The 11,644-nt window shown below is 36.0% G+C and overlaps 1 protein-coding gene across 1 annotated transcript; it reads right to left on the bottom strand.

Moving 5' to 3' along the window:
• Positions 1–8,874: 8,874 nt before the first annotated feature.
• LOC104094035 (GDSL esterase/lipase At1g29670-like) lies at positions 8,875–11,431 on the bottom strand. Its single transcript, XM_009599897.4, has 5 exons — positions 11,054–11,431; positions 10,225–10,349; positions 9,800–10,048; positions 9,480–9,726; positions 8,875–9,254 (listed from the first exon to the last, which is right to left on the bottom strand). Exons 1-5 carry the CDS (start codon positions 11,292–11,294, stop codon positions 9,031–9,033), a joined length of 1,086 nt encoding a protein of 361 aa, XP_009598192.1. The 5' UTR covers positions 11,295–11,431; the 3' UTR covers positions 8,875–9,030.
• Between the last annotated feature and the right edge of the window lie 213 nt (positions 11,432–11,644).

The following is an 11,644-nucleotide window of genomic DNA, read 5'->3' as shown; positions in this document are numbered from 1 at the left end:
TCTGAACGAAAACACTATTCAAAATTCGAAAAATATTCCAGCATAATATACTGGAGTTCGAATGTTTTACATGTGAACTTCCAGCATAATATACTGGAGTTCCACTATATTATGCTGGAACTCCAGTATACTATGATGGAGTTCCAGTATATTATTATACTGGAGTTCCAGCACAATATACTGGTCTAGCATAATATGCTGGAAGTTCATACACAGGTGCTCCAATCTCCAGTATATTATGCTGGAACTTTTCGTGTGCTGGGTTCCAGCATAATATGCCGGAAGTTCATACACAGGTGCACCAATCTCCAGTATATTATGCTGAAGCTTTCCGTGTTACAGCAAAGTAATGATTATTTTTAATGACTTTGCAAACCCTGGCTATTTTTCAATTACTAGTCCGAAAATTGGCTAGTCCGTGTGTAACGACCTGGCCGGTCGTTTTGAGAATTTAAGTCCCATTCGGTGGCATAAGGCCCTGAGCAGATTTGTATTATGTGTATTGACTTGCGTGCGTGGTTGAATTCAGTTACCGGATAATTTGGAGTGATTTGGGACACTTAGTCCCTAAAATGGAAGCTTAAGTCTTAGGATTTTGACCGTAGTCGGAACTGTGTGAAGACGAATTCGGAATGGAGTTTCATTGGTTCCGTTAGCTCCGTTGGGTGATTTTGGACTTAGGAGCGTATCCAAAATGTGAATCTGAGGTCTGTAACTGATTTAGACTTGAAATGGCAAAAGTCGAATTGTTGGAGATTTGGATCGGAAGTGGACTTTTTGATATCGGGGTCGAAATGCAATTCCGAGAGTTGGAACATGTCTGTTATATAATTTGGGACTTGCCTGCAAAATTTAATGTCATTTCGGGTTGGTTTTGATAGATTTCGGCACGAGTTTTAGGAGTTGAAAGATTTGAAAGTTCATAAGTTTTATTCGTGGTGCGATTTATATTTTTGGCATTGTTTGATATGATTTTAGACCTCGAGCGAGTCTGTGTTAGGTTATGGAACTTGTTTGTGTGTTTAGAGGAGTCCTAGGGGCCTCGGGTGTGGTTCGGATGGGCTACGGGCCATTTCCTTCTATTTTTGAACTACTGTTTTCTGTCATCTGCTTTCCTTAATCACGTTCGCGTCCCTTCCTTCGCGTTCGCGAAGAGTAATTTTGGAGGAGGGAATATTTGTTCTTCGCGTTCGCGGTAAAGCTCGCGCATTCGCGAAGGTCTGCTTTTCCTTTCTTCGCGCTCGCACCCGTCTCTTCGCGTTCGTGTAGCTATGCCATTCCACTCTTCGCGTTCGCGTACTACTTCACGCGTTCGCGAAGAGAAGTCGTTGGGCCATCAAACTTTTCCTCTCCGCGTTCGCGAAGGTGTGGTCACGTTCGCGAAGCACAACTGGACAGCTTTCATTTTTCTTCTTCGCGAATGCGATCCTTTCTCCGCATTCGCGATGCATACTCACCTGGGTAGAATATAAGATTTTCAAATCGAGGGTTAGGCCATGTTTATCATATCTTGACTTATGGAGCTCGGTTTTGAGCGATGCTTTGTGGGTTTTTCAAGCAAATCGATTGGGTAAGTATTCTTCACCTAGAATTTAATATATTCCATGATTTTATCTTTATTTGTATCATTTAATTTGTGTTTTGAGTTGAGGAAAATGATGGTTTTTGAAAAAAAATTTCAAAATAAAAAATCATTATTTGAGGGACGAAATGGTATCGAATTTTGATGATTTTAGTATGGTTGAACTCGTATCGGAATGGGTGTTCGGGTTTTGTAAAATTTGTCAAGTTCCGAGGTGCGGACCCAGGGGTCGACTTTTGGGTCGATTTTTAGACTTTGTTAAAGAATGAGGCTTTATGATCTGGAATAGTCTCTTATGAGTTTTATTTGTGTTTTGAAGTTATTTTAATTAGATTTGAGCCGCCCGGAAGTCATTTCACCCGAGAAGTTCGTTTTTGAGTATCGGTCTGTCTTCTTTGAGGTAAGTATCTTGCCTAACTTCGTGTGGAGGAACTACCCCTTAGGATTTGAGTCTTCTATGTTGATTGTAGTCCATGTACGCGAGGTTACGAGTGCGTGTTCGGATTTATTTGTGGAAAGTTGGCTTTTTAGGGTTCTTAGGTTCTTATATTCACCGAGTATGAAGTTGTTCTTGATATGATTAAGTTCCTATTTATTAGTTTCACCTCTATATGCTTTAATTAGAATTAATTGCTTTAGGATTCACTCTTATTGCTTATTTGACTTAACTGAAGATTTTACCTCTTCTATTGCCATGCTATCTTTTCATAACTGCTTATCTTTATTTGGAATTATTATTACCTCTTTTATTATTATCTTTTCATAATTGAGGTTATGATTATCTTTCCGTTGCTTATCCTTAATTGAATTGTTGAATATCCTTCGTAATTTTTTAACCTTAAAAGAAGTTTAGATATCCTATATCTTAGTCGAATTATCTTTATTTGGAATTATTTGACTCGTGTTAGCTTCCTTGTTGCTGAATTGTATATTGTGGGATCGTTGCTACATATTAGTTTTTTCTTGTTGAGCTGTTCTCTTTATGCCTAGCATTCTTTACTGTGGTTATTCCTTGTGAATTGGTTCTATCGTTTCTTTGTGATTTAAAGTTCTTGAGTTGATTTACTTGTCGTACCTTGTATTTTTATCATTGTTGTTGTTGTACTTATTGTGATGATGCATGAGATATCTGCCGTGTGGTTGTTGTAATTGTGATGCACAAGGTTTCTGTCGTGCGATTGTGGTTATTGTGATGCACGAGGTTTCTGTCGTGCTATTGTTACTATTGATATTTGCACATACGGCATGACAAGACGGGATATATATGTGTGTGTGTATATATATATATATATATATATATATATATATATATATAGGTTGCGCATGTGGCGAGACAAGGTGGGAACATTGTTGTGCACGTGTGGCGAGACAAGACGTGCACTTACTTTATTATTGCACACGTGGCGAGACAAGATGGGCTATGTCAGGTATTGATTTATGATGATTTGTGAAGGTCTGGGGGCATTCTTGTTGTTGATATTTGTGTAGTGGTACACTTACCTGTGTGAGCTTTATCTTGTGAAAGTTGTGAGAAAATATTCTACGTGTTGTTCGTTCTTTTCCTTATGCTTATTTACTGGTATGGACTATGTAGGACACTTGCACAAGCATACACGTAGTTAAGCACTCTTATCGGATAAGAGGTTTTCTTGATATTGTTGAGTATAGATGCACACCTTTGTTACTTTCCTTCTATGCGAGAATGGCTCTATTGGCATGTGAGTTATCAGTGTGGTTATGAGGTGTTATGAGGGAACATGGTGTTAGGGTTCAGGTATTGAGACCCGTGAGTTGTAATTTGTCCAAGGTTCGGTACCTCGTGGAGTTTGTTGACAAAAACCTGATGTAAAAGCGGTTGTAGTTGCTGAGTTACTATTTGTCCTTGTTGTATATGTGATTCCGGATTTAGGTTGTATTCCATTCACTTTTCTGTGTCATTTTTATGGTATTCCGCTGATACTTGTTGTTTCCTTTCTTATTGTAATTACTGTATTGTTAGCCATATTGCATAGTCTGTATGTAGATATTATATTTCTGCTGTTCCTATACTTATACTTATTCAGTTTATTAGACCAGTGGGTGTCTTGACTGTTTCTCGTCACTACTCCACCGAGATTAGTCTTGATACTTACTGGGCACCGCTGCGGTATGCTCATACTACACTTCTACATATTTTTGTGCAGATCCAGGTATTTATTCGTTAGTAGCTGTGCGGGTCGTTGCTGTGGAGACTCAAGGTAAACCTGCTGCTGCGTTCGCAGGCCTCGGAGTCACCTTCAAGTTTTTATTTTGCACTGTTTATTATTAATTCTGGACAGTTGTATTTAGAAGTTTTCTAGAAAACTCTTTGTAGAGCTTATGACTTGTACTACCAGTTTTAGAAATTGTAAATTTTAAGAGATTTCTATTTCAGATTATTAGATATTATTTAAATATTATTGTTTCAATTAATGTTAGGCTTACCTAGTCCCTAAGCCTAGGTGCTATCACGATACCTAAGCGGAGGAAAAATTGGGTCGTGACACCGTGCTATTTTTTAACGTTTAAGTAGGTATCAAAAAAGCTATAGTTTAAGGGGGTTTTATGCTGAGTTAAATAGCCACGTGTAGTGCCATATGACATATTTTTTAGATAATTATGAGGTGTACTAGACGCACCTCTAATAATGCAACGAAGGGATTTTAATATGAAGGACAATATAGTTCGGGGAGATTTTTGGAACACCGAATAATTTAAATAGGAAACTCACAAAAACATAGTAATTTAGGAAAATTTTAGGATATTAACTCTTAAATAAATAAAACCCGTAGAGATGGTAGTTAGGTGTCCTCCATCCATGGGAATTCTAACAATTTTACGAACAGTGTAAGTTGAAAAATTACCAATTGACATTCCTACGTACAAATTTTAGGAAAACTACCAGTTATGTCCATTTATAAGTAGCTCATTACAAAAATTGGTCAATTCATAAAATATTACTAATATTAGCCAATTAACTATTTATAGTCAAGAAAGGTCAATTTTTTGCTTTTTTTTTGAGTGAGTCTTAATAAAATAAATTGGGTACATCTTAAGGAGCTTGAATCTCAGTTTTGGGATGATTTGGTGGAGTTTTAAGGTGGTTTGATGTCATGATCCGAAATTCCCACCTTCGGACCGTGATGACGCCTAACATTTCACTTGCTAGGCAAGCCAACGTTAGAATAATATTAACCAATTTTTAAAATTATTAATAATCAAAGAAACAAATGCGGAAGCAAAGTTTGAAATATAATGAATAATCCATAAAAACTACTTTGTCTAAATACCATCCCAGAATTGGTGTCACAAGTGCACGAGCTTCTAGAATAATTACAAATAAAGGTCTGAATAAAATAAAACTGTCTGGAAATAAATACACAACTAATGTAAAATAGACGGGGACTTCAGAACTGCGGACGCCATGCAGTTATACCTCAAGTCTCCTCTGGTAGCTGAAATCCGAGCAAGTCTATGATACACCGCTGGAACCAACTCCAAAATCTGCACAAGAAGTGCAGAGTGTAGTATCAGTACAACCGACCTCATGTACTGGTAAGTGTTGAGCCTAGCCTCGACGAAGTAGTGATGAGACTAAGGCGGTTCACTTACATTAACCTGTACACAATATTAGTAACAACAACAAATAATAAAAATAAATCAGATAACTCATTTATAATAATTGAAGCCAACCCAGTAGTCATAAGTCATTATCATTTCAACCAATTCTGTTGCAGCGTGCAACCCGTTCTCACAATATATTCACATTCAATTCTGTTGCAGCGTGCAACCCGCTCTCCCAATATATTCCTTTTAATCAAGTCTGTCATATATTTATTTCAACCAAGTATATATATAGACTTTTAAATAAGTCTGTTGCGGCGTGCAATCCGATCCCTCAATATTGACTTTTAAATAAGTCTATTGCGGCGTGCAATCCGATCCCCCAATATTAACTTTTAAATAAGCCTATTGCGGCGTACAATCCAATACCCCAATATATATATACTTTTATTTCCGTTGCGGCGTGCAACCCGTTCCTCCAATATAATTTTAAACAACTCACAAATATAATAAAACTTACTTCAATAAATACCACGTCCAATGAGAAATTATTAAGTATCAAGGCACACAATAATTATAATTTATTTATGAACCAAACAATGACAAATAACAATTTATTATGAAAATTATAGAGAAATTAGATAGTTTAATATGCTAAATGTCAAATAATAATTAAAACACATAATTCAAATAGCATGTAACAATTAATGCAGGAATTCAAGAGTTAATATTTGACAAAGAATAGGAGAGAAATAATTATTATAATAATTAATTTATGATTTAAAATAATTTTTGGTTTTTCAAGTAAGCAGGAAAATAATTAATTTGACGATGCATAGACACCCGTCACCTCGCTTATACGTCGTTCACGTGCAATTCACATAATAAATAATTTAAGGGTTCTATTCCCTCAAGTCAAGGTTAACCACGACACTTACCTCGCTTTGCAAATTTCAATCAATTACTCAACCACAACTTTTTCTTTTAAATTTGTCTCCGAAAGCTTCAAATCTATTCACAAACAATTCGATATATTCAATACTAATCATAAGAATTAATTCAATATGAATTTATAAATTTTTCGGATAAAAATCTAAAATACATTTAAATATTTGACAGTGGGACCCACATCTCAAATCACGAAAAAACTCGCGAAATTCGAACGCCCATTCCGCCACGAGTTCAACCATACAAAATTTGTCCAATTCCGATATCAAATGGACCTTCAAATCTTAACTTTTCGTTTTTTGAAAGATTTTATAAAAAGTCCAATTTCTTCCATCTAAATCCGAAATAAATGGTGAATATAGACATGGATTTATGAAATATAATCACTTTTAGTTAAAGAACACTTATCCAATTCAAAGTTGTGAAAATACCCCTTGAAATCGCCCAAATCTGAGACTTGAAACTCAAAAATGAGTAAAAATGGTTAAGACCCGATTTTATGTATTCTGCCCAGCCTTTTTGCATCTGCGGGCTATATTTTCGCACCTGCGGTCACACATTTGCGAGAAAAATCTTGCATTTGCAAAGTAGGGCTGCCAGGCGAGGTTCCGCATCTGCACACATGCGACGTCGCACATGCGACGTCGCAGAAGCGAGCAAACGACCGCAGAAGCGGTCTCTTCCGCATAAGCGATTCAGCCTTCGCAGAAGCGGTTGCGCATTTGCGCCCCATTTCTCCGCAGAAGCGACCCAACTGGCCAATGCCCAGGTCGTAGAAGCGACCAGCTTCTCGCAGATGCGGTTGCGCACCTGCGATCACCATTGCGCAGGTGCGATTACACCAGGTTCTCTCAAGAACCTGTTGCTTTCAACATGCTCTAAACAATCCGAATTTCGTCCGAAACTCACCCGAGCCCCTCGGGACCTTATCCAAATATCCCTACGAGTCCCATAAAATAATACGGACTTACTCGGAGTCTCAAATAATATCAAAATTGCAATTCACACCTCGATTCGGACTTTGAGTTTTTAAACTTTTCAATTTGCAAACCTCGTGCCAAAACATATTAAATGAATCCGGAATGACTTCAAATTTGGCACACAAGTCATAAATGACATAACGGAGCTGTTCAAATTTCCTAAATCGAATTCCGGGTCCGATATAAAAAAGTCAACCCCGTGATCAAACTTGGTATCTTTAGCCTTTAAATTACTAGTTTCACTTAAATGGTCATAACTTGAGCTAGGGACCTCCAAATTAAATTTCGGGCATACGTCCAAGTCCCAAATTACGATACGGAGCTACCGGAACTGTCAAAATACTGATCCAGATCCATTTGCTCAAAATGTTGACCAAAGTCAACTCAGTTGAGTTTTAAGGTTCTATTTCACATTTTAATCCATTTTTCACATAAAAACTTTCCGAAAAATTTTACGGACTGCGCACGAAAGTTGAGAAATAATAAATAGTGCTTTTCAAGGTCTTAGAACACAGATTTAATAATTAAATTTAAAGATGACATTTTGGGTCATCACATTTGAATTGAAAACTCGAAGTAGAAGATGAACACGAAAAAAATGATACGTGTATCACGCTGTGTATCATTTGTATATCATAATTGTATCAATTGTGTATTACATGTATATCCATGTATACCAGCTGTGTGTAAGATACATACGTGATACATGTGTCGCAGAAGAATTTTTTAACTCGATTTTATCTACGAACTTTGATACCAAATCAGTCCAAATCACCTCCAATCTTTCTCAAATTTTGTATATAGACTCATCTATATGTTTTCAATGAATTTCAACCATACCCTTTAAAAAATATTCCTTTTTTCTTAGATTTTTGGAATCTTGTATATATATATATATATATATATATATATATATATATATATATATATATATATATATATATATATATATATATATATATATATATATATATATATATATCACCTTATTTGCTACCTCATCCATGAAATTTCCTTTACGTCTTGCATCTGATGTTGTTGATTATGCTTTAAAATGTGGAAGGAGATCTATGCGTGTAATTCTTAGAGAGAAAGAACCTTATTTATTTGGGTTTTCAATTTTTATATGTGTTTGGCTAGTCTAAAAGAATGACTTTAATTTTTTAAAAATAATTTAATTTTAAACTTCTATGGCATCATTTCTAGCCATACAACTGGTCTGTTTAGACATGTTATAAACATACAAAGTTTTTCTTTCTTACTTAAACTCTGTATCCTGTCAAAGACATTCATATGATCTTTACGATCATAACAAAAACAATATGCCCCAAACAAGAGGAACCCTAAAAAAAAAGAGCAGATTTTCAGATTGTCTTTCCCTTGATTGATTTTGGCAGAAAGATTGGAGAGAAACAGGGGTGGAGTTAACAGCTGTCCTTCATCAGTAAGTTAAAACTCATAGCAGATGGTAGTTAGGTATCCTTCATTTAATGCAATCTTACTGCTAACAATTCTACGAACAACATGAAGTTGAAAATTCACCAATTGACATTCTTACAACAGCATATAGTGGCTGTATCTGCAACCGGATTCAGTTGAACCCCTTCCGCCAATTTGATTCCACCACCCGGAGTAGTTGGCCAAAACACGTGACTCTTAGTATCAATATTATCATAATTTATTGTACTATTTCAATCAAATTAAATATATAGTTGGTCCGTTCTGCTGCATAACAGTAAGTACCATATTTAGAATTCGCAAGTTATGTGCACAGCGTTCAAGTTGCAGCTCCAATTCAGAATTTTTCACTCATATTTGAAAAAGATGAATTACATTACATTAAAAAAAAATGCATTATACAAAAATGTGGTAGCACAGTAGTTGTTTATTTAAAGCTTGACGAAGTTTAACAGGCTACAACTCTAAGTCTAGTATTATTTAGAGCAGAGCCAAGTGGCTAATATCAAAAGGATAGGCATCAGTGGGTAGAAGAGTAGAGTAAGCTCTTGTAGCAGTGACCTTATTGGGAGTTTCTGTGGGGTGGAAACCATCCCAAAAATAGTGTGATGCTCTATCACTGCATGCACCTCCTCCATATTTGCACTGCCCGTTAGCTATAGTGCTTGACATTTCGCAGCATGGGTCAAGTAGATTTGTTATGCCTGCAACCAAAATCATCAAAATATGTAACACGATGATCCACCGCAAATGACATTCTGTTGTAAAGGTATAGAAACGTGTCGCGATCAGGAGAACGTCTAAGATGGGTTCTATATATTCAATAGAACTCTTTGTTTTTGGCTTGAAAATAATAAGATCACATTCATTATGAAATCACTAAACTTTAGATCATGGATCCGCCTCTAGTTGTGACATGTTTAACATACCGATAGAAGAAGGATCTCCTATTCCAATGCTTGTTGAATTTACGTAGATGAATTTTGTGTTGGGCAAATTACTGTTAAGGTCATTGATCATTGGTATAAGCTTGTCATCGAAGTATTGAACTGCTTTATTTATTGAATCGACACATCCTGAGTCCTTTGTTCCATACAAGTCCAACTCTGCTGGGATACAACCTATTCCTCCTAGCCCAAACACAGCAACTTTTCTTGCTCCGTATCTGTACAAAGTCTGTTTTGCTACCAAAGAATGAATTACTAGGCTTAAATGAAAGGAATTTGATAGATTGAAATTGTATTTGTACCTTTAATTGTTTCTCATATTGCTGAACTAGGATTGTGGCATACTTTTCTGGTTTGTACAAATGGCTTGATGGGTAGAACTGAGGCAGCAAGTAGTTGTTGATGTAATCATTGTTGCCCATTCCAACAATGTATATACATTTGCTTAGATACTCTTTGGTTAAAGTCTTATTATTTCCAAGCAAAGTAGACATGTGGGAAATTGTCACTTTGTGATTTCGCAATTGCCTATTCAAGCTGATTCTATCTCCCTGAAAAAAATGAATTGAGTTATCTAATGTTCGAAGTCCACATTTGAGTCTTATAATTTAGCTAAGATGTCTCAAAAAAGAATCTGGTAATATCCCAATTATCGCCTTTAATCTAAAATAGTTACCATAAATACAAATAATGCTCTTCCTAGACAAGGGATATGGTGAAGTATTACCAGATGAATTCCTGACTCATCAAGAATTCCAGCAGCACCAGATGCATAGTTCACCCCTCTAAACATCTCCACACCCTTCACAGTAGCAAATGGCTCAATATACTTATCGAAACCCAATAGTTCGGCTGCAAATATAGGAAATATTGCGTTAGGACCCATCACATTGTGACAGTTTAGGAATATTCAGCTTTTTTTGTACCATTACTAAGAGGATTACTACAAAAATGCTCACATTTATCGTGCGTACTCAGATATTCAACTAAAGTTGTAAGGGTGTCAAATGAGGTGTTGTGCTATATTGACAGCCTAATTTTTTTTTTGTACCATCACCAGAACACACATATGGTTCTGACATATGAGTCGGTAAGAACTATTCATTTTATGTAAAATCTTCAACAAAACTTTGTTTTGATAACCAAGAAATCTTCGAAGGTTAGTGAAAGCACGGTTTGAAACTCAGTAGATTATGGGTCCGCTCCAAAATAAAAATTTCTTTTTGTACCATCACTAAAACACACATGTTGTTCTGCAATATGAGACGGTAAGAACAATTCATTTGTGTAAAAAATTCAGATAACTCTATTTGATAATTGAGAAATCTTAGAAGGTTAGTGAAAGAACGGTTCGAAACTCAGTAAATTATGGGTCGGATCCTCTATTCTTTCCCACTTAAATATCAAGCTTTTGTCTCAGGTCAGATTTGAACCTGTAGCGTGCATTTAACGCCCAATTCACAGTCCTACGATAACTAAACGAAACTAAGCACTATAATGAAAGAAGCATAAATTTAAGAGACCAAAAGAATAGTAAACGAAGAAGAAGTTAGGACCAATGAAGTCTGCTATATTCCGGCCATTGGTGAATCTACCAGTAGGACCATCAGGAAAATCAATCCCATAAGGTGGGTAATTGGCCTTTGCAGCAGTGAGCAGATTATTGTTATTGCCATTATCATATGTAGAGTCACCTATAATGAACAAACAGGGCACTTGTTGTTCACCCTTTACCAACAATGGGTTTAACTTTAATGTAGTCATCATCAAAAACCAAACAATGATGCCACTTGCCATTAAAGAAAAACAGAATGTAGTGATCTAAAAAAGTTACCAAAGTTAGAAGGGGAGGAACAATAAAATCCAATACTATAGGAGAAGCAATATATAGGAGGATGAGACAGGAAAAAATAGTAATTTCCTTTGACCAAAAAGAAACAAAAAGAAGAAAAAAGGGGAAAAGATGCACTACGCCAAATTGTGGCCACAAAAATCAAGTGCATTCAACTGTGAGTTAATGTAATTTGTTTGAGTAGCTTGATGTGGACCGGCATAAACTAGCATGTTGATGTCGTGTTTCACATTAATAATTACTAAGAATTTGGCAACACGCCCAGTAAATGACGTAAAACAACCTAATTTTCAAT

This window comes from Nicotiana tomentosiformis, chromosome 2 (genome assembly GCF_000390325.3).
Source record: "Nicotiana tomentosiformis chromosome 2, ASM39032v3, whole genome shotgun sequence".
Taxonomy (NCBI): Eukaryota; Viridiplantae; Streptophyta; class Magnoliopsida; order Solanales; family Solanaceae; genus Nicotiana; species Nicotiana tomentosiformis.
The sequence above is the reverse complement of the archived record's forward strand: the minus strand, read 5'-3'. Positions and strand labels throughout refer to the sequence as shown.

Bases quoted from the DNA above. Each gene is read 5' to 3' on its own strand.
- LOC104094035 (XM_009599897.4), bottom strand. From the start codon at position 11,294: ATGGCAAGTGGCATCATTGTTTGGTTTTTGATGATGACTACATTAAAG. The intron at 9,727-9,799 runs GTACAAATACAA...GTAGCAAAACAG, and splicing joins AATATGAGAAACAATTAAAG to ACTTTGTACAGATACGGAGC. The intron at 9,255-9,479 runs GTATGTTAAACA...TTTTGGTTGCAG, and splicing joins AGGAGATCCTTCTTCTATCG to GCATAACAAATCTACTTGAC.